Source organism: Saccopteryx bilineata, chromosome 2 (assembly GCF_036850765.1).
Source record: "Saccopteryx bilineata isolate mSacBil1 chromosome 2, mSacBil1_pri_phased_curated, whole genome shotgun sequence".
Lineage (NCBI taxonomy): Eukaryota > Metazoa > Chordata > Mammalia > Chiroptera > Emballonuridae > Saccopteryx > Saccopteryx bilineata.
In genome coordinates, this window is record NC_089491.1 from 297,149,611 (window position 1) to 297,175,858 (window position 26,248).

Here is a 26,248-nt window from a genome sequence, read left to right on the forward strand (position 1 = left end):
CATGACTCCTAAATCTCTGAGGAAGATACATTTGAAGCAGTGTGAAAATAGGATGAGGACAAGACCTGCTGAGAAGGTTGTCAAAGGCATGTGCCCCCAGGCATGGGACTGGAGCCCACAGCAGGGACTCCTATGCAGCTGTGCCCTCCTGGGCCTGGGCGATAAGAGCTGAGGGCTGACGGTGGTGCTGGGCATGAGCCCTGTGCCAGGTGCTTCGGGTCCCAAGTAGACCTCTCCTCTCCAGGAGATCGCTTCTGTGAGCCCGGCTGCTGCAGAAGGGGCCAGAGGAAAACACGGTTCTCGCTCACATTGCAAACTTCCTTTTTGGTGCTCTCTGTTGTGGGTACAAATTACAACACTGCCACCTCTTTGGTGTGGCACAGTCTAACCTCTCCCCCACCCCACCCCCCAACTCCCACGATAGCCTCCTGCTTGACTTCCTTCCAAAGGTCATCACTGTACTGAGCATCATGATGTTTCTACTGGTGTGGGGGTGCACCTTTAACTTGCTTCTATATCTTAATTACTTTTTCATTCAATCAGGCTCAATGAACTCAGTTTTAACACTTTTACCAACAGCCCGTAATGAAGGCAGCTGCCAGTAATTACATAAAACAATAAATTTACTATGTATTATAGACTTGTAAACCTGAAGCCTATATAATTTTATTAACTAATGTCACCTCAGTAAATTTAATTTAAAAAGGAAACAAATAAATACCTTAAAAACAAACAAAAAACTAATGACTTTATTGGAGATCTACTTTTGGTCCCAGGTGACATTCCCGATTTAGTGATTGTCAGCAGAATTTACCCGGATTTGGACTCATCAGAGCAGGAGTTTGGCAGTCATGAGGACAGAGAGCCCTCTCCCCATACAGCTCCGTAGCTGGTCCAACTGCCTGTGACCCTCTGCTCACCTCACTCTCCCCTGCAGGCTCCCCTCACTCCCCGCTCTGGGCCTCCTCATCCTATCCACATCTGTGGCTTCCACTGTCATTTACCTGTCAATGACCCCAGGCCTCTATGTATCTCCTCCCCATCACCTATCCCCTACATGGAGGAATCCAGTGGGAGGGCCATAGGCATTTCAAAGGCTCTGTGCCTGGAACAGACCTGATCTCTTCCTCCTCAGACCTGTTCCTCTTTCCTGCTTATCTCTGTGGGTGGCGCCATCATTCTCCAGGTTGCATATCTGGAAACCTGGGTGTCTGTCTCAGCTCCTCCCTCCTGTTTATTGCCTAGTGCAGTCACCTCTTCCCAGTCCATCTACCTTCTAGACATGACTAGAGGGCGCCCTCTCCTCTCTAGGCCCATTGCTGACTCAGGGCACTCACAGTAACCTCTTATCTGGATGCCCTGCCTCCAGGCAGAACATCCATCTTTCCCCCTGACTCAGATGTGGTCCTCATGAAGGTCTATCTGGTCATGCCCACACCCTCCTGCTGAGAGCCCTGCGGCGGCTCCCTGCCACTGTCAGGAGGAAGCACAACCTCCCCAGTGAAGATTCACGGACTTCAAAGGCCTGGCTCAACTTCTTGTTCTAGTAGCATCTTCACACATCCAGGGCTGCCCCTGTTCTCTCTGCCTGTAACACTGTCCCCCACCCAGCCCTCATCTCCCTGGCTAACGCCTACTTGACCTTCAAAATTCAACTCAAAAGTCACCTCCTGGGGAGTCTTCCCTGATCCTCCAAGTGGGAGGTAGCTGATGCCCTTACATGCTCCTTGAGCACATGTACTGAACTCTGTCAAAGGACTCAACACAATATATGGCCATGATCGATTTTTTTCTTTTCTCAGTCGAATCAGGTTCTAAGTCTTAGCGATCAGGACCGTGTCCTGGGCATTGTGGGGTCCCCAGCACTGAGAGCACTATCTGGCATGTTATAAACGGGTGGCTTTGGATGGGCAAGTAATCAGAATCTAAGGCATAGAACCAGCACTTGGCTCTGAGTGAGGTGAGAAGAGGTGTCCATATACGTACTAACTTAGTCAGTGAGGTGGCGCCATCTGGTGGCGCTAGTGTGGGCTTTGAGATCAGCCAGACTTGGATCCAAATCTCGGTTTTACCATTCATCAGCTGTGTGACCCTGGGCAACTGTCTTAACTCTCCTGAGTTTTAGTTGCTTAATGTGTAAAATGAGAAGAAATGGGTAGATGGGAAGGGATGGGGGTTGAGGTATATGTTAATGATGCTCCTGCAGCCTTCAGTAAAATCCTGCGCTGATAATGCTCCAGAATTTTTGAGGAAACAAAACCAAACCTGCCCCTCTCCCCCCCAGAAGCCCAGAACTTCATTATTTTGGGATGTACTAAATCAGGGGTCCCCAAACTTTTTACACAGGGGGCCAGTTCACTGTCCCTCAGACCATTGGAGGGCCGGACTATAGAAAAAACTATGAACAAATCCCTATGCACACTGCACATATCTTATTTTAAAGTAAAAAAACAAAATGGTCACAAATACAATATTTAAAATAAAGAACAAGTAAATTTAAATCAACAAACTGACCAGTATTTTAATGGGAACTATGGGCCTGCTTTTGACTAATGAGATGGTCAATGTCCGGTTCCATATTTGTCACTGTTAGCCGTAACAAAGAGGTGCCCCTTCCGGAAGTGCTGCGGGGGAAGCCAGATAAATGGCCTCAGGGGGCTGCATGCGGCCCGCGGGCCTGTAGTTTGGGGACCCCTGCTAAATCATGCTGAGTCATGCCTGGTCCCTGTGTTCTAGAAGAATTCAATTCACCCTCAAGGTAATCAGTTATGTGATGAAGAAGCATTCAATATTTTGTGATGATTTAAAAGTCAATCTTAATTTTGTCCCACACTGATGGACAAATGCTTGGTGCTTTATGAGCCAAATAATGGCACGATTAGCCTATTTATAATTCAACAGGGAAAAGGCCAACAAATTATACAGTTCAGCAGACCTGGTACATTCAATACAGTTTAAACTTGCATAAGAATTATCTTCTAAAACAACATGGGGATAATACTTCCTCCATGAGTTGCGAGGAGGGTTGAAAGAGAAATGTTCAAAGCAAGCACACAGAGGACATTGGTGGTGAGACACCTAGGTCTCCAGTGTTGGGGACGTTGCAGGAACAAGAGGTGGCTTATATCTGCAGCAGGAAAGAAGGCAAAATGAGCTCCTTTTCAGAACTCCTATCATAATGGAGTGCTTGCACAAATGTGTCCTGCATGTGCACTCTCCTGGTCCATTTGGTGAGTAGGGACCCTCGTCCACAAAAGCACTCATATAATCATGGCTCTGTAGTGCTGGAACAGAACTGAGACCTACTGGACCCTCTCACGTCACATGGAGAGAGGAACTAAGACCCCAAGAGAAAAGATGGCCCAAAGCCGTGCAACTCACCACTTTTGGGACCTCGCCGTGTCCTGACTGCCCATCAGTGGTCCTCCCGTCCTCAGCCTCCCTCTCCTTGTCCGTGTCCCCTCCCTGTGCTGTGAGGCCAGCTTCTCTCCCAGTCAGGATCTGGCCTAGGGAGAGGAGGCGTATAGCTCATGGCTCAGCCCTGGAAGCTCACCTCCAAAGCCTGGAGGATGCAGTTGGGGAGGCCATGTCTGCAAAGGCTTCTGGGAGGAACTTTCATGGTCCTTCAAGAGAAAAATGCCTCACAGCCATGGACTGAGTTTTTCTAAAAGTGAAGTCATGGTAGAAAGAAAATTGGAAGTGAAAAGATCGAAGGTCTGAGAGCAAACCATCCCCAGGCTTGGACAACCAGGCCCGGAGGCACGCAGGAACATGTCTGTCCTTGGGCAGTAGCTGGCTATTACTGTTTCAGTAATAAGGTCATCGTTTCTATAATCCACACTGTGCAGCCTGTAAGAATCCTAAAGATTTTAGTTATCCAGGGTCCTGTCTCTCACAATCCACTCACCCCGCCCCTCAGATGAAGAGTGTGCTGGCCCATGGACGTGGGGTGGTCCCTGTCATCTTCCTGCAGTGCCGGGAGAGAAGGGCACCCTGACCTGGCAACAGGCAGGATGGCAGAGAGAGGGCAGGGTTGAGCGGGATGCAGGACCTTCTCTTACTGCTTCTGGTCTCTGGACGTCCCTCAGAACTACTCAGGAGACTTCACTGAATCACAGAAGCCTGGCCCCTTACCAGACACCCTGATTTAGGAGGTCCAAGGTTTTGCCCTTGCATTTTTTTAAAAAGAGAGAGAGAGAGATAGAGACAGGAAAAGAGATGAGAAACATCAACTCATAGTTGCAGCACTGTAGTTGTTTATTGATTGTTTTCTCATACATGCTTTGACCAGGGAGCTCCAGCCAAGCCAGTGACCCCTTGTTCAAGTCAGCGACCATGGGGTCATGCCTAGGACCCCATCCTCAAGTTGGAGACTCCACTTAATCTGGTGAATCCATGCCCAAGCTGAAGACCTTGGGGTTTTGAACCTGGACCCTCCATGTCCCAGGTCAATGCTCTATCCACTGTGCTACCACCTGGTCAGGTTGGCATTTTGTTTTTTAAAAAAACAAACCCCAGAGGACATGTGATGAACACCCAAGAACTGTAGTGTAGTATTGAGATCAGACACAAGGTGTTACAAAATAACTTCCTGCTAATCATAGTTTAGCTGCCAACATTTGTAACTCTTTTATCTTATTGAATATATAAGTTAGAGAAGATTTGAAGCCAGTCTTACACCTCATATTCTCAGAGGAAAAGCCAGTGTGGTGGCTCTTCCAGGAAGTGCACACATGGCTGCCGCCCTACTAGCTGCAGCGCCTGCTCTGAGCGGCTGTCATTGATGCTGTGGGATGGTTTAAAACTGGTCAAGGGCTTTGTGGGCCTCCCCCAAGCTGAGCGCTATGCTCAGATCTGGGACTTCAATAAAAGTGTGTCTCCAAAGCAGATATCCACGTGGTTTGTCACCAGAGAAAGGCTGCAGTCACCACTGCTCCAGAGCAGCTATTTTTGACTAATCTGCCCTGAAATCACCTGCGGGCTGTGGGAAAGAACAGGTGCTGATTCAGCAGGTCTGGGTGTCCCCGAAAGTCTGTATTTCTAACTCCCAGGGGACGGCATTGCCACTGTCCAAGGACTACAGTCAAGTGCCTGCACCTGTTATGAACAACACTGTTTTCTGGCCATGAATGGGTTGAGGAACTTGCAAAGAGGTAGCTCCATAAGCAAGGTGACCAACCATCCCATTTTGCCTGGGACTGAGGGGTTTCCCAGGATGTGAAACTTTCAGTGCTAAAACCTAGGACAGTCCCAGGAAAACCAGCATGCTTGGTCACCCTCTCTGCAGCCTGTGTCTCAGTACAATTAGTTTAGGTTAAGTCTGGAAAGCCTGGAGGATGCTTACAAAGTAACAAACAGGATGTTAGACGTTGATTTCTGTGTAGAAAGAAGTTATAAATCACCAAAGGAAGGTAGATTCAACTCATGGTCACGGTGAACTGGGGTTGATCAGGAAAGGCTGAGCTCAAGTCACGGTGGGAGGGACAAGGGATGAGAAAATGATCTAAGGCCAAGATGAAGGAAGGGCTCCCATTCCTACACAAGCCGGCTTTGGTTGGCACTGAGTTTACATGATGCCGTGTCATTTTGGTTGTCAGAAGCTACAAGACCATTGAAAATCATGTTCAAGTGTGAGCTGGGGTATGTATATTAAATGCTTATATCTATTTCTCTTTTTTTCCCCATTTTAAAATCATTTTTATTTTTCAATCACAACTGACACACAATATTATATTAGTTTCAGGTGTACACCCCAGTGATTAGATATTATATAACTAAGTGACCCTGATCAATCTTGCACCCATCTGACACCATACATAGTTATTACAATATTATTGACTATTTCCCTATGCTGTACTTTACATCCCATGACTGTTCTGTAGCAACCAATTGGCACTTCTTTTTTTTTTTTTTTTTTGTATTTTTCTGAAGCTGGAAATGGGAAGAGACAGTCAGACAGACTCCCGCATGTGCCCGACCGGGATCCACCCGGCACGCCCACCAGGGGGCAACGCTCTGCCCACCAGGGGGCGATGTTCTGCCCCTCCGGGGCGTAGCTCTGTTGCGACCAGAGCCATTCTAGCGCCTGGGGCAGAGGCCAAGGAGCCATCCCCAGTGCCCAGGCCATCTTTGCTCCAATGGAGCCTCGCTGCGGGAGGGGAAGAGAGAGACAGAGAAGAAGGAGAGAGGGAGGGGTGGAGAAGCAGATGGGCGCTTCTCCTGTGTGCCCTGGCCGGGAATTGAACCCGGGACTTCTGCACGCCAGGCCGACGCTCTACCACTGAGCCAACCGGCCAGGGCCCAATTGGTACTTCTTAATCCCTTCACCTTTTCACCCATTCCCCCAACCCTCTGGCAATGTCAACATGTTCTATCTATGAGTGTCTCTGTTTTGCTTGTTCATTATGGTTTTCTTAGATTCAACTGTTAATAGATATGTATTTATTGCCATTTTATTGTTCACATTTTCTATCTTTTCCCCTCCCTTCTTAAAGAAGACCCTTTAAGAGATATGTATATCTATATATAATGAACACAAAAAACAAGCACAAAAAAGCGGGAAATGCAAGTAAAAAAGTCTACAACCACTGTATAAAACGCACCCAGCTTTTAGACTCCAAATTTTTTGAAAAAAGGTGCACCTTCTACATGGGGAAATGTGGTAGGTTTTCAGTTTCTTGCTCTCTCTTCTCCTTTTGGCATTCCTCATGATGTGAATGTTTATACACTTGGAGTTGTCCCAGAGGCCTCTTTTATTCTCTTCATTTTTTTTTTAATTCTGTTTTCTTTCTTGCTGTTCTAATTGTCTATTGTTTGCTTCCTTATATTACAAATCACTGATTTGATTCTCAGCTTTATTCACTCTACTGTTCATTTCCGGTAAATTATTCATTTCCGTTAGCGTATCCATTTCCGACTGGTTCTTTTTTTTTTATACTGTTGAGGTTCTCACTAGTTCATTGAGCACCTTATCACCAGTGATTTGAACTCTTCATCTAGTAGATTGCTTGTCCCTATTTTGTTTAGTTCTTTTTCTGGAGTTCTGTTCTGTTACTTAATTTGGGACATGTTTCTTTGCTTCTCATTTTGGCAACCTCCTTGTATTTGTTTCTGTGTATTAGTTAGAGCTGCTACATCTCCCAGGCTTGGTAGAGTGGCCTAATATTAATATAGTAGGTGTTCTGTAGGGTCCCGGGGCACAGCCTCCCTGATCATCCAAGCTGGGTACTCCAGGTGCATCTTGCCATGTGGACTGTGTACACCCTTCTCTTGTAGTTGAGCCCTGATTGCTGTTGGCACATCAATTGGAGGGGGAGGTATTTACCCCCAGGCTGATCCGCTGTGAGGGCTGGCTGCAACCCCTGACCACCAACCTCTGATCACCGAGGAGGAGCAGCTGTGCACGGCTCCGCCCTACAGAGCAGGACTCACTTCAGTGGAGCTCTGGTGCCCACTGAGTCTGCCGCTTAGAGTGTCACCTGTGGAGGTGGCTGGGTGACGTGCTTCGACGTGGTCTGAAGCTGTCCATCGGGCGTGCTGGCTCTGGGGCCTGCTGGGAAGTGCAGATCAAGGCCAGCCACCACCTGTGTTCTGCCTGGGGCCATCCAGCATGAGCTGCAAAGCCATCTGCAGATGGCTGCTACTGCCGCTGGGCTTGGAGGGTCCCAGGAGAGGCCAGACTGCGAACCAAGGCCAGCTGCTGCTAGTGTCAGGCCTGGGGCCACTTAGTGAGAGGCACCGGGCACACTTAGGCCAGATGCTGCTTGTTTGAGAGATGTTAGGAAAGTCTGAAGCAAGAGCCAAGGCAGACTGCTTGTATTGAAAAGCCACTGGAAACAGCTCGAGTGGGCCTGAGAGCTGGGTGGGGTGGTGGCTCAGGGGAGTCACCAGGACGAGGCAAACAATGTGAGCCAGGTTGATGGAGTCTCAGCTATGGCTCTGTGGGGACAGGGCTCGTCAAAGGAAGATGGCCTCTGCCAGCACTTCTGCCTGGGAGAAAGCTGCCCCTCCAGCTCTCCTTCTCCTGAAGCCGGATAATTCAGTTCCTCTTTGTGTGTCTTGGTGCCTTTCAAGCTGCTGCCCCAGCGCAGAAGCTCAAGAGGGAGTGAGTCTGAGTAAGTCTGTGCGTGGGCCCTTTAAGAGGAACTGCCTGGGACTCCAGCAGCCTGTCTCCCTCAACCACAATACCTGCTGTTTTTTGTTTGTTTGTTTTTATATTTTTCTGAAGTGAGAAGTGGGGAGGTAGAGAGACACCTGCATGCACCCTACTGGGATCCACCGGGCATGCCCACTAGGGGGCGATGCTCTGCCCATCTGGGGCATTGCTCTGTTGCAACCAGAGCCATTATAGCACCTGAGGCAGAGACCATGGAGTCATCCTCAGCGTCCGGGCCAACCTTGCTCCAGTGGAGCCTCGGCTGCGGGAGGGGAAGAGAGAGACAGAGAGGAAGGAGAGGGGGAGGGGTAGAGAAGCAGATGGGCGCTTCTCCTATGTGCCCTGACCAGGAATCAAACCCAGGACTTCCACACACCGGGCTGACGCTCTACCACTGAACCAACCAGCCAGGGCCCTGCTGGATTTTACAGCCAGAAGTTGTGGGGGCTTCTCTTCCTGGCACTGGAAACCTGGGCTGTGGGTTCTGGTGTAGGGCTGGGATCCCTTGCTCCTCAGGCGGGACATCCGCAGCCAAGATATCCCTCCCGCTTTTTATCCACCACACATCAGTGTGGGACCAGCCCGTTCAGCATCTCCATACCTACAAATCTCAGTGAGGTTTCTTTATTTCCTGTTTTAGGACTTCCATTCAACCAGATTTCAGGGAGTTCTTATATCTAATTTTAATAGGCCACTTTCTTCTCCTCATATCTGTAGCATTTGACCCGGCCCCACACATAAGTAGCATTGGCCTTCCTGCCCAGGTGGCTTTTAGACAATGTCAGATAGTATAGTGGTCTGATGGCTTCGCCTGGGTCTGCGGTGGGGTCTGCAGTTGGGTCTGCATTTGGTCCTGTCTCTACCCTGCCATGTGCCCTGTGATTTGGGTAGAAAGGGGTCAGCATCTATCTGTCCCTGCTTTTCTTCTTCCCCTCACAGGGATGACTGAGGCAGGAGGGCCCTGAAAGCCTCCCGGAGATCCCGGACCTTGCCCATATTTAGCAGTCTGGGAAAACCTTGGGCTGCGGCAGGAAGGCTCGTCACTACAAAGACTGCACAGAGAATCTGTGGGAACGCAGCCATGCTCTGGTCTACGGGTTCGATTCCTAGAACTCAGAGTATGTGGGTTTGGAATGCAGTAGCTTCTGGGCTGGAATACAGAGAGACTTCTTAACTCTAAATTATATTAAAAGAAGTGCAGTTTTTATATGATTCCATACATAGGTGGGACATAAAAATGAGACTCAGGGACATGGACAAGAGTGTGGTGGTTACGGGGCCGGAGGATGGGAGAGGGAGGGGGTAGGGTGAGGGGAGGGGCACAAAGAAAACCAGATAGAAGGTGACAGAAGACTATATGACTTTGGGTGTTAGGTATGCAACACAATCAAATGTCAAAATAACTTGGAGATGTTTTCTCTGAACCTATGTACCCTGATTGATTAATGTCACCCCATTAAAATTAATTTAAAAAAGTAAGTGCAGTTTTATTCCTTTAGCAGTGGTTAGGAGTCGGAGGGCAAGGTCAGCTCTGGCACATTCTAGTGGCCTGACCTTGGCAAATCACTTAACCTTTGAAGCCTTGGTTTCCTCATGTGTAAGACAGATACAATAATAGTTCCTGTCTTCAAAGCTGCGGATGTCTTGATGTCTCTGTTGCATAAGGTCAATGCCCCAGAAGAATAGCTACATTAGCATCACTGTGTTACTGTCACAGTTTCACAGACTACAGGAGAAGATGGCTGGCAGGACCCCTCCCTACTGCGCCTCCTTTAAGGAAACTGCTCATTAGCACATTGTTAGTAAGTATAAGCTCCAGGATGCTGCCAGACCACTAGAAAAAGATGTGTCAGAAGCCCACATTTGTTAGAAGGGAACAAAATTCTTAGTTCACAAATCTTAGAGAACAGGCTAACTCTTTTTCAAAAGTTAACTGTCTTATTTTTGAAGAGTTTTTGATGCATAGGAAAGTTGTGACGCTGACACAAGCATCCCCATAGAGCCTGTACCCAGTTTTCCCAAGTGCTAACAACTTAAGTCCATGTGGAACACCAGTCACAAGGAATGAATCGGTATTATTATTACATTATTAACTAAAGCTGATACTTGACTCCAGTTTCCTTGGTGTTACCCGACGTTCTTTTTCTGTTTGAGAATGGATGTCACAAGACACTTGTTGTCATTGTCATGGCTCCTTGGGGTCCTCCAGACTGGCAGTTTTTTAGACATGCCTTGTCTTTGGTGCTCTTGACTATTTTGAGTACTTGACCATTTTGAGTACTGCAGACCCTCTTTTTACAGATGAGGAAACACAAGCCTAGGAGACTGCGGGGCAGCTGAGGGAATTACGGAACCCACTTCTCCACAGTCTCCTTGCTCTGGTGACGTGCACAGCAAAACTACTCTTTTCTGTCAGCTCGAAGGTGAAATTCTGCTTGGCAGTGGCCCGGGTTCTGCATTAATGTGTGACATTAACCTGGGTCTTGCCTGATGCCCTGGGTTCCTCAGGCCTCTAGGCACCCTCATATGCCACCCTGCCTATAGCTCCTGTCAGCCCCCCAGTCCAGACCAGGGCCCTGCCTGGTACACTGCCAGGCTGCTCACATCAGGGCTGCTGGGGACTGGGGCACAGGAAGGTAACAGCTGAACGGGCAGTTGCCTTTAGCCTGGGTCCCTGGTGGGAGGGCACTGCTGAGCAGTCCCATTTTGCCCCAGCCTCGTGTGCCCAGGTGGGCCCATCTCGTCTCTACAGGGAGTTCCGTGCCAGCTCTCTGCTGGGGCAGCTTGCTGTGGTGCAGCTATTCACCCTTGCCCAGTTTCCTTTTTCCTGCAGGGAAGCAGTGGCTTTTCCTTTTGTAAAAATGACTCCTGTCTTCACCTGCGCCTCTTCTTCTGCATACACAACACGCACGTGCACACACGCTTACCCACAGTAGACAGCTACCGTTGTGATAGGCGTATCCACTGAGCCAGGCTTATGGCCCCTGACTCCTCCTCCCTGCAGGCCCCAGTTCTCACCTGAGTCCTTGAAGGAGTTACGCGGTTTCTGGGTGGTATGGGGAGGCCTGGGGGGCTTTCTCAGGGATCAGTGAACCAGGCTTTCAAGAACCTATAGGGTGCGTACATTTCTGCTTAATCTTTGATGATCTGAGATCTTGGGCTTAACCATTCTGAGCCTCAGTTGTCTTTCCTGGAAAATGGGAATAAATTAATGCTACAATTATGTGGTGAAGATTGAAGGAAAAGAATGAGTAGCGTGGAGCTGGGCATAGCTGAGTGGCTTCTACCATGCCCAGCTCTGTGGGCCACGTCAGTCTGCCAGGTGTGACTGTGGCCTTAGCTCGCTGGGTGCCCCAGGACAGCCCCGCACCGCTGCCCAGGGCAGAGGGCAGTGTGAGGGCGGCCTCATGATAACGCATCAGCCTGACACAAGCCTGAGGAGGTACGTGTGTGAGTGTCACCATGACCTCCTCAAAGTAGGTCTTCTCTCTGTGCATCACAAAATTGATCCAGAAAAAAAAAAATAGGACAAAGAATAGCTTTCTATTTGAACCATGTTTTAAGAGCACTCCAAAAGACTGGTGTTTAAAATAATGAGTAGCAAATGTTTTATAAATGTTGATTGTTTTGTGTCAAAAATAGAGACAGTCCCTGACTTAAAATGGTAGTCGACTTACGATTTTTCAACTTTACAACGGTGTGAAAACGATATGCATAGTAAATGACACAAGATAGTCAACATTTTATTATGCAGCTAGATAATTTTGCCCAACTATAGGCTTATGTGAGTGTTCTGAGCACGTTTAAGGTAGGCTAGCCTAAGTTATGATGTTCGGTCGGTTAGGTGTATTAAATGCATTTTGACTTATGATATTTTTAACTTATCATGGCTTTATTGGGACATTACCCCATTGCAAGTCATGGAGCATCTGTAATCAGATTCCTCAAATTACTCTGTGCAGCGAATTCTGATTTTATGTGTTGGGTTCTCTAAAAGCAGGGATTTAATTAAGAACATTGTGCTTTGGGTTCCACTTATGTATTTGAGAGAAGATATATACATGCTGTCTCTCATAATAATGCAACAAATGAAGACTTTTGGAAGACTGTGCAGGAGTCTGAAGTCCCTTAGAAGCCATGTGGCAGATCTCCCCATAGGAGTGACCATACATTTCCTGAAAAAAAAAAAAAAAAAAAAAAGACAGGAAGAGTGAGGTCTCTCACCACATTCCAGGTCCAAGTGAGGCCAGTTCTAGAACTTGAGGTCGGTGAGGATCGAGTTAGGTCTGAAGGGCCATGGACCAGGACCATGCCCCTCCTCTCCTCAGCTCCCCACAGCTGCTGGTCTGCACTGAAGAGAGAGAGAGACAGAGACAGAGACAGAGACAGAGGAGGTCAGCGCGCAGCACAAGAAGGGAGGTGGGCACTTGGGAGTCATCTACACCTGCTCATCAATAGGGAAGGGGGTTTGAAACCACCTGAGAACAGCCATGCCTTGACCTGGCTCCCCTTGCCTTGTCTTGAGAGCTATGCCCTTGAATGCAGGTCTGAGAACCCACTGAGGACAGGATGCCACATGGGGGCAAGCAAAGCAGAAGCCAGGAGAAAAAACCAGGCAAGTGGGGAAGTGTGCCCTTGGAAATGCTGGCCAGGGTGACCCAGTTGGAAGCTCTGGAAAGTGCCCCCAGAGAGCCTGAGCAGTCAGCAGAAAGCCTAGGGTGTGTGTTTCCCTCCATATTGAAAATCATAATAGCTATCATGTCTAGGGCATCTACAGCAGGTCAGACTACATGTATTTCGTTCAGCCCGCAGTGAAACCCTGTGAGGTAGGCAGTGTTCCCCCCACTCTGCAGGACAGGTGCCTGGGACTCGGGGGTAACTGCATGTAGTCTCGTCCAGCTTGTATGTGCAGGGCCAGGCGTCAGCCTCAGGTCAGGTGATTCAGGAGCAGGGGCTCAGATGCCATGTCACGCTGTTACAGCAGGCTGGTTGTCTGGGTCCAGCAAGGGTGGTGAGGTCTGGTCAGCAAGCAGATGCCAGGCTTCATGGCACAACTGTTAAAACAGAACCTGAACTAGATATTGGGTTGTTGCTATTGATTTTTGACAATTCCCCTCCACCTTAAATGAAACTAGGGAAGCCACCCACACTAGCTGCCAAGACCCTGGATCCCATGCTCTCTTCCACTCACCACCCTGAGTCCCTGAGTCAGTCACTTAACATCTATGCCTCTAGTTCCTCATTTGTAAATTCCCCATGGGTAGTAGTGGGATGGACTGAGATAATGCTTACCCAGCGTCTGGCCTGATCTCCGTGATCAGTTGCCGAGCTGAGACCCGGAGGGAGCGGGCTATGCTGTAAACTTTCCTTTCTGTCTCTGCCCTGGTGCGTCCTCCCTGTCACAGACAGCAGTCCTAAGGTTACTTTCCTGCCAGGCTTTGTCAAAGAGTTGGCACTAAAAAACCCCCCAAAAAGAGTGTGGCTCTTCCTTGTAGACCAGGGGTCTCAAACTCAACTCAGCATGTGGGCCGCAGAGCAAGATCACAGCCGTTCGGCGGGCCGCACTAGGTCTACAAAAGGCAACTGTTACGCAACACTTTTCTCACTGCAGTTGAAAACAAAAAAAATCAGTACAACAAGTACAATCGGACATGCAGTTTACTCAGTGTCACAAAACGACCAGAAACTGTAGTTCGCATCACAACTGCTGTTAACTAAGCTAATATCTAGCTAGGATGCTAGAGAAATGAAAAATACAAGTAGGCCCCTAGGCTTACTTAATTTTATCCAAAATATTTTGAACTTCATGGATTAGTCTGCGGGCTGCACAAAATTGTTCGGTGGGCCGCATGCGGCCCGCGGGCCTCGAGTTTGAGACCCCTGTTCTAGACTGAATCCAGACCCAACTGGATGCTGACCAGAAGTATCTGGGAGCTCAGGACACACCTTGACTGTGGACAGGCTGGTGCTGATGCCTCAGCCTTCGCTTCTGTCCTCCGAAAGTCAAATTCTGACTGCTTCTGAGTCCCCCACACTAAGCAAATGCAGGCCAACCTCTCCCAAGGTCTCTGTGGGTTGCATTCAAGTGACCGGGGTCATGACCTTCATACTCCTATAAGATGACATGATTTGAGCATGTAAAGTGGAATCAACTGCAGGCTGGTGTCATGAGAGTGGTGACAATGAGGATAGGAAAGCCTCTGGGACAGGCCACCCATCATCCTGGGGCCAAGGACTAAGGTACAAGCAGGCAGAAAGGCAGAGCCTGCAGCTACCGTGGAAGGCTGCCTGAGACTGCGTGCGCGCACGCGCTCTGTCTACCCTCCCTCGCCATCTGGTCCTGCTGCAAACCTCTGTGTGCTGGCTTCTGCTCCACTTGACTTGAAACTGCTGTCAGGCAGGTCACCTAGACTCTCCGAATGACCAAACCCAGTGTTCTCATTTCTGCCCCTACCTTCCTCACTCTGTTGGCAACGTCTGGCACTGTGGGCCAGCGGCACCCCCCAACCATCTCCTTTACAGGAATTTGGGTTATAGATGATTTCCACATTGCCGCGACCTTACTGGTTGCTTTCCTTGGTCTTGGCTGACTTTTCTTTCTCCTGCCCACCTCCCTTCTCACTCTGCCACTCTCAGGCATATTTATCCCCCTCCTGGCTCTCTGTCTCCAGCCCAGGCTGCTCTGTTGAGACTCTGTTTCCAGCGGCTCACTGACTAGCTCCCCCACAGGCCCTTGGACTCAATGTTAGCTCAGTGCCCCCTCCCCAACCTGCTCCTCCTCCAGCAGCTCCTGCAGTGTTCTTCCCCTACACAATGAGGATCGCTGCATCTCATCTAATCGACCTCCCGAAAAGTTCTGGGCTCCCTTCCTCTTCTTCATCCCCACAGCCATTCCCTTAGTTCAGTTGGTACCATCTCCTCCTGCTACCGTACCTCCCACACCCCTGGTTGGCAAATCGCGGCTCGTGAGCCACACGCGGCTCTTTGGGCCCTTGACTGTGGCTCTTCCACAAAATACCACATGCAGGCGCTACCTCGATAAAGAATGTACCTACCTAATAGTTTAAGTTTAAAAAATTTGGCTCTCAAAAAAAATTTCAATCGTTGTACTGTTGATATTTGGCTCTGTTGACTAATGAGTTTGCCGACCACTGTCCCACACCATACTCCTGTCCCCATAGTCATTCTCACTAGAGTGATCTTTTTAGAGCACAGTCTGGAAATGTTTGTCTGCTCAAAGCTTCCACTGGCACTCCAACACCTTCAGAAAATTTCCTCAACTCTCACGTTGTCCTGCTCACCTGTCTAGCCACCCGTTTCACAAGGTAAAATGCATCACTTGGTCCCCCAACCAGGAGGCCCCGGAATGCCTCCATGCTTTTACCTACAGTCCTCTTCCTCTTGATTTCAAATCATCCTTTACATGCAGTTCAAGTGTCACCTCCCCTGGGAGCACCTGCCCCAACCTGCACTCCCTTCCACCAGCATCAGAGCCTGGCTCCTCCTCTGGGCTCTCTGGACATTCAGGCAAAGCCTTTTCGGTGCTGAGCACACTGCGTAGGGAGAGCTGGTTTCAGCTGTCTCACCTTTCCAGGTCCACCTCTGTGAGGCCAAAGCTTAATCTTTCCTCTATTCTCCAGCACCTCTCACTGTCTGTCACTCAGTAAATGTTGCTGGTGAAAGTAAAAAATGGATACAAGGGATGTTGAGAAAGCCACTGCAGACATAGCTACTTAATACAAACTGTCACCTGAGGTCAAACTAAGGATCAAACAGAGCAGTGTTCTGGCTCTGACAGCGGTTCCCGTGAATTTTCAGAAAGAACAGATAGAATTATAACATGTAAAACTGGAAGTGTCCTTTATGGTCATCTATCTACTTTATCACTCTGATTTTATAGGGCCCAGAGAAGTTGATTGGTTTCTCTAGGTCACACAGCTCATCAAAACAGAGTTAAATGAACCTGGGTTCCCTGACCTCACACCCACTGCTCCTACAGTTTCATTGTGTTGCCCCCAAAGGGAAAATTAGGACTGTTCTCTAAAAGTTCCTATAGTCCCTTGGAAACACATTATGGACTCAGCATCCACGATTCTTAATTTATATTATCAATATTCTTAGAGATAACAAATATCCTGAATTTACAAATATCTTGAAAATCCATACAAAGTTTGTGAATGGCTCTCTTTGTTTGAAAGTTTATCCTTGCATTGAAGAGAAGTCAGCCTTCCCCTAACTTATACCCTTAAGTGCAAGTTTGACATCCCCCCTCTTTAAAATGTGGTGGACCTGGCTGAGCAGCTCAGTTGATTAGCATGTCATCCCAATACACAAGGTTGTGGGTTTAATCTGAAGTCAGGGCACGTATAAGAATTGACCAATAAATACATAAATAAGTAGAACAACAAGTCGATGTTTCTCTCTCTCTTTTCTCTCTCTAAAATCAATAAGTAAATTTTAGAAATGAAAAAAGAAATGTGGTGAAGCCCAGAACTAAACACTGTGTGATTTCACAGTTAAATTTCTTCTCATATGTTATTCCATTAACCACCTGCCATTCAATCCAAAGCTATCTCTTACTTCACAACCTGTCTTTCTGTTTATATCAAGCGATGTGTTGCTCTTAGGGCCAGTGTCCACAACACCTCATTCTTTCTTCTAGAATTTGGTTATTTATTGAGCACAAGCTATCTCATGCATCTTTCTTTAACATCTTTTAGCATCTGATTGATATAAACAAAGAATGTCCCCCATTTTTTCTTTTTTTGAACACTTTAAAGAATTTTCATAATCCCTGACTTCAAATGCACAAAATGTCTTATCTGAGATTTGAAATGCTTGATATGAAAATCTCGAAGTTTTCTGTAAGGACAGGTCTCTGCCAGTGTACCCACTCCTTGTTTATTATGAAGTTATTTACAGCCCTCTAGTGGGTCTTTAATGTAACATAAGAAGGGAAGTTGAGGGCAATGAGGTATGGCTTTGTTTGTTTATTCCTAAATTCACTTGTTTATTTATTTAATAGACAAATGCTAATTGAGTGCCTACTATGTTCTGGGTATGCTATAGGTGCTGGAGATACTGCAGTGCACACACACACACACACACACACAAACTACAACAGAAAATAGATGTATTAATTACTTAAGATGAAGAAGACAGTAGAACAAATTCGGGGCAAAGATCAGGAGTTTGATTTAGGATATGTTAAGTTGGAGATGCCCATTTGAAAAATGAGTTGGTGTCTCTAGGAACACCTATAGAGCACTCGTGAGCAGAAAGCATAGGCATCGTGAAAATAATCTGAAATGTCACTAAATTTAAATGAAAACTAACAACATAAGCACATTTAGCAAAACAATTGTGAAGACAGTGAATTAGACCCTGGGTATGGAGAAGTTCAAGCCGTCACCCTATCTTCCTGGAGCTGATCATCCCTTAGATCTCTTTACAGGAAAATGTCTCAGTTTCTGCCTCAGTTCCTTGTTCGTTTTCTTAACTTTCACCACACTGTGTAATGGTTGGACTTCCCTGTGATCTTGTGCACATCTCCCTCCTCCACCTCCAGGAATGCACGCACTGGGGAATCTTCAGCACCTGGCAGGGCCTCAATTTTTATGTATTGAAGGATGAGTTTTCAAATTAGTGGGTCAGATAAGTTAGATATACAGGAGAAGCTGGTAATATAGATTAGTATATGGCACATTCCAAATGAGTAAAAAAAGAGAGTTAATTACTCACTTAGGAGATCAAGTGAATTGAAAGTAGGAAAACATTTAGGGAAGAAACTGGGAGTGAGCTGAGTTTTAAAGAATGGATGGAATGTGAATAAAGGAGGGTGTAAGTGATGGGGAAAGGGTGTTTTCTGTACAAGTATTTTTTGTTTTGTTTTATTTTCTTTTTAAGTGAAGGAGAGAGGGGGGATAGACAGGGACAGACAGGAAGGGAGAGAGATGAGAAGCATCAACTCATAGTTGCAGTGCCTTAGTTGTTCACTGATTGCTTTCTCATATGTGCCTTGACTGGGGGGCTCCAGCTGAGCCAGTGACCCCTTGCACAAGCCAGCTACCTTGGGCTTCAAGCCAGTGACCTTTGGGCTCAAGTCAGCGACCATGGGGTCATGTCAATGATCCCACGCTCAAGCCAGCAACCCCATGCTCAAGCTGATGAGCCCGTGCTCAAGCTGGTGAGCCTGCACTCAAGCTGAAGACCTCGGGATTTCGAACCTGGGTCTTCTGCATCCCAGTCTGATGCTCTACCTACTGTGCTACCACTTAGTCAGGCCCTATGTCACTCTTTTCTTTATGATTGTCATTGTGGCCCCACTGTCTTATTTCTAATTAACACTCTACATATCAATGCCTGTCATTACACATGGGATATAGTAAGTGCTCAATAAACTTTTGTTCATTTTTATTTATTGATTTTATTTTTTAGAGAGAGAAGAAGGGAGAGAGAGAGAAAGAGAAACATTGATTTGTTGTTTTACCCATTCATGTGTTCATTGGTTGATTTGTGTATGTGTTATGATGGGGGAATTAAGCCCTCAAACTTGGCATATTGGAACCATGCTCTAACTGAGCAACCCAGCCAGGATCATAAACATTTGTTAAATGAACACGTGATCCTAGGAGCCACTCTCCATACTCCTGGGGTGGCCCTTTCCCCATTATTTATTCTCTAACCACAAGGCTGGGGACATTTAAAACATGAGTACTTGAGGCCATCCTCTTAAATCCTTGCATGATAAATAAACTGCTTTCTTGTATTTTCATTTATAAAAGGATTTATTATACATTCTTTTTTTTTTTTTTTTAACAGAGAGTCAGACAGGAACGAAGAGATGAGAAGCATCAATCATTAGTTTTTTGTTGCGCATTGCGACACCTTAGTTGTTCATTGATTGCTTTCTCATATGTGCTTTGACCACGGGCCTTCAGCAGACGAAGTAACCCCTTGCTTGAGCCAGTGACCTTGGGTCCAAGCTGGTGAGCTTTTGCTCAACCAGATGAGCCCATGCTCAAGCTGGCAAGCTCGGGGTCTCGAACCTGGGTCCTCGGCATCCCAGTCCGATGCTCAATCCACTGCACCACCACCTGGTCAGGTGCACACATCCTTTATTATAGGACTTATGCTAGCTACTATGAGCTGAACTACTGTGAGACCTATGTAAACAAATAATGATAAATAAAAAGTTAAGGGTTGATTTATGTACAAAGCGGTCTGTGAATAATGTAGATGAAGAAATGGATTGTTATAGTGTGCTAGCTAGCAGAGGCTTCCCAGAGTACAAGTTGGCAATGAATCCTGAAAGACAAGTGTGTCCTCTAGACAGACATGATACTGGTTTGGGGAGTGGAGAAGGGAGTGGAATAACAAGTGCAGAGGTAGTGGTAGGGAGTGGGGCTGAGAAAGTGTGCCGGGTTTGGGGAATTGGGACAAAGAACAACAGCAGAAGAGTGGCCAGAGAGACAGTGTGGGTCTGGATTTGGGGCAGGCCAGCCAAAGAGCTCTGTGGATGTCAATTTTAAAGAGGTATTAAAATGAAAAATATAATGCCAATTAACACAGCCAATAGTAGCTCCTTATATAACTTTTAAAACCTAAATTGGTCCTATTCCCTTGAGGGTAAGGTTGTGCCCTTGAATGTTATTTCAAAAATTCTCCTGGCTGGCAATTCCAATTATGTTATATTCAGTACATGTAATAAACGTCTTATTTTTAACATAAAGAGGTTCGTAATTCTTAATATTAAATCGAGTTGCTTTCAATCCCATGTTGAACAGATATTTAAGGAAAATTGACCTATTTATGCATTTCCAGATTATTAGCCTTCTGGTAGTGCATTTCTCCATCCAGCCCTGGATGGGGGCCTTCAGGTTCTCTCTCCGGGGTAAAAATGTGACGATTCCTTCTGGCTGGATGAGCTGAAACTGTTGGTTTCTGTATGTCCCCAGAAGAGGCTACTTTAAGTCGTTACTATGATTGTCCACTGCTTTTGCAATGATTCTTCTATCTCTGGCTGTTGGACCTAGAGCAAATAATGTACCTTTTCTGTGCTTCCACTTCTTCATTATACTAATTCCTGCTTTATAGGTTTGCATCGAGGAATAAACAAGACAATACATGTAAAGTGCCTGGCACAGTCCCGCATCATAGCACTCTCATGCATCCTTCAAAGAGGGGCTGTACTCATCTCTGTACTCAGCTCTCAAGTCTTCGGCGTGATCCCAGCCAGGCTCAGGGTACAGGAACCTGAGAGAGGGGTCACAGTGCAAAGGTCAGAAGGCAGCTGGTTGAAGCAATGTGCAAATAAGGCTGAGGAAAAGTCTCTGGACTTCGGTTACCTTGGCGACTTCAGCCAGACCGCCAAGAGTTGCGCAGCCCCACCTATTTTCACTATGAATCCCTCACCCTCCGTTTGATTTAGCTCTGCGTCTTTCTCCCTACTGGTGGAAAACAGACACCCACAGAGACGCCGATACAGGTTGCCTATGGATACGCCTTCCCAAGATGCCGAGGGAGTTGTGTTCCTATTAGCCAATCAGAGAGGCAAAGCTACCTCATCATGGGCCAATAGGCTGCCAGGCCAGAGCCCGCGACGGTTAAACTGGGCTGGAGACTGGGACTGCAGGCCTGTGGCTTGGAGGGGTCTCGGAGTCGAGTAGGTGGCTGCAGCCCCGCGGCTGTGGCGCGATCTGCAGAAGTCTGGCGGCGGGCCCTGCCATGCCGACCCGGGCGGAGGACTACGAGGTCCTGCACACCATTGGCACGGGCTCCTTCGGTCGCTGCCAGAAGATCCGGAGGAAGACTGACGGCAAGGTGAGCGTGGACCCCTTCCTTGTCCCCGCCCCTGCTAAGGTCTCACCAGCCCAGTCGCTGTACTGGGTTTCCCAAGGGATGGGAGTTTGTATGTATGTATGTATGTATATGTGTATATATATACTGTTCACAAAAATTAGGGGATATTTTATTGTTTCATATTCATTTTGAAATATCCCTAATTTTTGTGCAGTAATATATAATATTTATGTATTTATATATACTATAGTTTATAGATAGATATAAAGTATATTCACATATACAGATATATAACATATATATATATATATTTGCTTATATTTCCGTCTTTTTTGCTTTCTCTTCCATTTCCTTCCTGTTTTTCCTACTTTGACCTGCTACGGGCCTTCCGCTGTTGACAGGTGGCTGACTCCTGAGCTATTAGAGAAGAGCAGACTTCTGGGACGGGAGGAAGGGGCAGGGCTACAAGAGGAACCTGGAACTTTTATGTCTTGCAGTCAGAGCTCCTTTAAGATACCCTTTATTCAGAGTATTGGATTCGTATTTCTCATGTGTGGAGGTAGACTTTATTCAGAGAGAAACAGTGGGGAGGAAGCTGCCTAACAGCTGATGGAGGGATAAATACTCAAGTCTTCTTTCTACCTGGGAAAGGCTTGGGCGGTGGGAATGGTCAGGGACTTGGGCTGCCTCTGCCCCACCTCTGGCCAAAGTAACTTTGCCAACCTCCCAGAGCAATGAGGGTAGGGAGTTGGGGGAGCCTGGTGTGTCTCATCTCCCTCTCTCCCGTTACTTTTTTTTTTTCTTCTTAAGAATTAAAAAATGATTTTGGAAATAAACTCAGTGGTCCTTAAGTTTATTGAACTAAATTAGATGATCATGACTGTATGATCTATTTAGTAGAAAAGGAATTCTATAGTTAAAAAAAAATCGAAGCCCTCATTTTGTTTTTGAATGCAATGAGTTCATTCCTACCTTGGCAATCTTTATTTCAGATATTAGTTTGGAAAGAGCTTGACTATGGCTCCATGACAGAAGCTGAGAAACAAATGCTTGTTTCTGAAGTGAATTTGCTCCGTGAACTGAAACATCCAAACATTGTCCGTTACTATGATCGGATTATTGACCGAACCAACACAACACTATACATTGTAATGGAATATTGCGAAGGAGGGGACCTGGCTAGTGTAATTACAAAGGGAACCAAGGAAAGGTAAGTTAACCTTTTAAATGTAAGCTGAAAATGGATCTGGTTTATCTTTTGTGAAGCATCTTGTTTTAGGATCAGGGATGAATTACTTTTTTGGTGGGTCCACAGAATTTTAGGAAATACCTTGTGAATCAACACCCATATTTTATATCAAAATAGGATATTTATTTCCCTAATGTACACTTTGAAAACTAGATAATTTATTATTTCATCTTTGTAATGGTTTTACTCAGAAGCTCTATGCTACATAACTGTTTTGGTTTCAGACAATACTTAGATGAAGAGTTTGTTCTTCGAGTGATGACTCAGTTGACTCTGGCCCTAAAGGAATGTCACAGACGAAGTGATGGTGGTCATACTGTACTACATCGGGATCTGAAACCAGCCAATGTTTTCCTGGATGGCAATCACAACGTTAAGCTTGGAGACTTTGGGCTGGCTAGAATATTAAATCATGATACAAGTTTTGCAAAAACGTTTGTTGGCACACCTTATTACATGTCTCCTGTAAGTCTTTCAGAATTTAGATACTTTTTAAACCTCTTAAAAGTAAGCTTTCAAATGCAAGGACTGTGAGGTGTGGGGGTTTTTTGTTTTTGTTTTTAGTTTTTTGTTTGTGTGTTTAGTAATGTCCAATATCCAAGAATTACTAACACTTTAATTTTAAATACATATTTTTTCCCTAATGAATCACCAGACCGTTAAACTCCTCGGTATCAGCAATTCAAATCAGCATTTATTGAATGACTGCCATGTGCTAAATTCTGAGATTAAAAAGGTGAAATAGAAATAGGTTTTGTTTCTGGCCTCAGAAGCTGTGTTTCCCAAAGAGCTGCAGGTCCTGTATGCCAGCTTGTACCCGTTTGGAGTGTTTGTTCAACATGCACAGTTCTGGGCCCCAAGTCGCAATGCAGGGAATTCAGCTCTCTGGACCGGTCCTTGCACTCAGTTTTCCTTCTGCTTTTCAATTTGGACCCTGCATTTTAACAGACTCTCTAGAGCTGATTCTTGTGCATGGAGAGTCAGGGCTCAGGAGGCTCACTTACTTCAGATAATGTGTTTTTACAGAGTTAACTCTTCGTATTTGCTATTATTGCCTTTTCCTACAAGGGAGCTGCAGAGCCTATCTACTTATCTGTTTCCTCTATTGCTGGATATTTTGTTTCCAAAATTTCCCACCATTCTGAAAGAACATATAAAGTCTTCTCTCTTCCTTTTTGGTTTTTTCCTTGGCAGATAGCTCTTAACATGAAATTGCTGAGTCAAAGGGTATGAACTGTGTATGGCTCTCTAGATATTGCCTGATGGCTTTTGAAGAGCTTGGATCAGTAAGTGATAGCACCAGTGGGCTGTACTATAGATGAATTCTGAGCAGGTAAAGGTGGAGAGGGATTAATTTGTATTTTTCTGAAGCTGGAAACGGGGAGAGACAGTCAGACAGACTCCCGCATGCACCCGACCGGGATCCACCCGGCACGCCCACCAGGGGGCGATGCTCTGCCCACCAGGGGGCAATGCTCTGCCCCTCCGGGGTGTCACTCTGTTGCTACCAGAGCCACTCTAGCGCCTGGGGCAGAGGCCAAGGAGCCATCCCCAGCGCCCGGGCCATCTTTGCTCCAATGGAGCCTCGCTGCGGGAGGGGAAGAGAGAGACAGAGAGGAAGGAGAGGGGGAGGGGTGGAGAAGCAGATGGGCGCTTCTCCTGTGTGCCCTGGCCGGGAATCGAACCCGGGACTTCTGCATGCCAGGCCGACGCTCTACCACTGAGCCAACCGGCCAGGGCTGAGGGATTAATTTTTTTAGTTCACAAACATCTCCAGGCTTTTCTAAGTCATTTTTAGTTATGTTGACCAATCTGTCTAGACCAGGGGTAGTCAACCTTTTTATACCTAGCTGCCCACTTTTGTATCTCTGTTAGCAGTAAAATTTTCTAACCGTCCACCGGTTCCACAGTAATGGTGATTTATAAAGTAGGGAAGTAACTTTACTTTATAAAATTTATAAAGCAGAGTTACAGCAAGTTAAAGCATATAATAATAATTACTTACCAAGTACTTTATGTCGGATTTTCGCTAAGTTTGTCAGAATAAATCTTTATAAAACAACTTACTATAGTTAAATCTATCTTTTTATTTATACTTTGGTTGCTCCGCTACAGCCCATCATGAAAGCTGGAACGCCCACTAGTGGGCGGTAGGGACCAGGTTGACTACCACTAGTCTAGAGTGTAAAACCTTGTATTAATGATTTTGTTTTTCACTAAGATTAGACACGGCCAGAACAGTGTCATTTTCTCATTGGATCAGATTCCCAATAGAAAGCCTTTAACATAAAGGTAAATTATCCAAAAGTGGTTCTTGGGAAATTTGAAACCTGCACAACTCCATTGTTCCTTTTCCCTCCTGCCCTTGAATCAGATCTGTTCAGCCTTCCCTACGGCATTGCCAGGGCGTGGTATCACACTCAGCCATTGGACTTTATTTTTTTAATTTTTTGGGGTACAGGTTTCAGGTGTGCAACTCAATAAAACATCCTCTGCACACTGCATGGGGTGCCCATTGCCCCAGGCTAAGTCTCTTCGCCCCCATTTTCCCCGCCTTTGCCCACCTCCACTGACCCCCACCCCCTTTCCCTCTGGCTATCACCACACTGTTGTCTATGTGTTGTGTTATACATATATACATACATATATATATACACACACACACACACACACTTTTTCCTTAATCCCTTTACCTTCTGTTATCCAGTCTCCCAACCCCACTCTGCCCCCCCAACAGCTGTCAGTCTGTTCCATGTATCCATGTCTCTGTTTCTATTTTGTTCATCAGTTTAGTTTGTTTATTAGATTCCACATATAAATGAGATCATATGGTGTTTGTCTTTCTCTTGCTGGCTTATGTCGCTTAGCATAATACCATATTTTTCGCTCCATAAGACGCACCTGACCATAAGACACAACTAGGGTTTTAAGGAGGAAAATAAGAAAAAAATATTCTGAACCAAATAGTTAAAATATTTAATAAAATACCATATTTTTCGCCCCATAAGATGCACGAGCATTTTCCTCTCCACTTTTGGAGGGAAAAAAGTGCGTCTTATGGAGCAAAAAATACGGTAATCTCTATCACCTGATGGACTTTATTTTTACAATTTTTTACAGAGACAGAGAGAGAGTCAGAAAGAGGAATAGATAGGGACAGAGAGACAGGAATGGAGAGAGATGAAAAGCATCAATCATTAGTTTTTCCTTGAGACACCTTAGTTGTTCATTGATTGCTTTCTCATATATGCCTTGACTGGGGCTACAGCAAACTGAGTAACCTCTTGTTCAAGCCAGCGACCTTGGGTCCAAGCTTGTGAGCTTTGCTCAAATCAGATGAGCCCACACTCAAGCTGGTGACCTCGGGGTCTTGAACCTGGGTCCTCCGCATCCCAGTCCGATGCTCTAGCCACTGCGCCACTGTTTAGTCAGGCACCTGTTGGACTTTAAAACACTGAGAAACCTGCTGAAGATTCTGGTCGCTGCCTCTGTGCCCTCCATTGAGAATAAGAGCTATGGCAGACTGCTTTTATGATGAGTGTGGAAGAAAGACGAACAATTAAAACAGGAAATGAGAATATCAGTTAGTGTGGTTTATAGAACAGACCAAAGAAGAAAGCTAACTGAATAATTCAATTGCCATTTAAGTCTGCATCTATTTAAATGTGGGCTAGATGTATGTATTGATTATTCTGGAATACCTTCTGCCTCTTTTAAAATGTAGTTTCTAGATTATGAATGTCATGAGGGTAGAGGTCTCTCATATTCACCTAAATTGCAGTGCCTCGCCTATAATAAACATTTGAGAAGGAAAAATGAATGAATTATATGTGACAAAGTGTATTAGGATAAGATTTTTGCCTTTTTTCATTATAAATTGGAAGATAAAGTATATGTTTTAAAAACAAAATAAACTTTTAATTCCTCCCACTTTCTTACTTTTTTCCCCCTTAAGGAACAGATGAGTCGCATGTCCTACAATGAGAAATCAGATATCTGGTCACTAGGTTGTTTGCTGTATGAATTGTGTGCATTAATGTAAG

At 46.1% G+C, this 26,248-nt stretch overlaps 1 protein-coding gene across 2 annotated transcripts in view; it reads left to right on the forward strand.

Annotated features, from left to right (window-relative positions):
• Nucleotides 1-26,248, forward strand: part of NEK2 (NIMA related kinase 2) — a 56,266-nt gene that overhangs the window by 21,694 nt on the left and 8,324 nt on the right. Inside the window, exons 1-5 of one of the 2 annotated variants that reach the window (XM_066261423.1) lie at nt 8,097-8,114; nt 20,252-20,977; nt 21,949-22,166; nt 22,430-22,670; nt 26,161-26,243. In XM_066261423.1, coding sequence (XP_066117520.1) covers nt 20,882-20,977; nt 21,949-22,166; nt 22,430-22,670; nt 26,161-26,243 — 638 coding nt within the window. In that variant the 5' untranslated portion in view covers nt 8,097-8,114; nt 20,252-20,881. Of the gene's footprint in view, nt 1-8,096; nt 8,115-20,251; nt 20,978-21,948; nt 22,167-22,429; nt 22,671-26,160; nt 26,244-26,248 lie in introns of those variants that run through there. The other variant, XM_066261422.1, reaches the window with a different exon arrangement.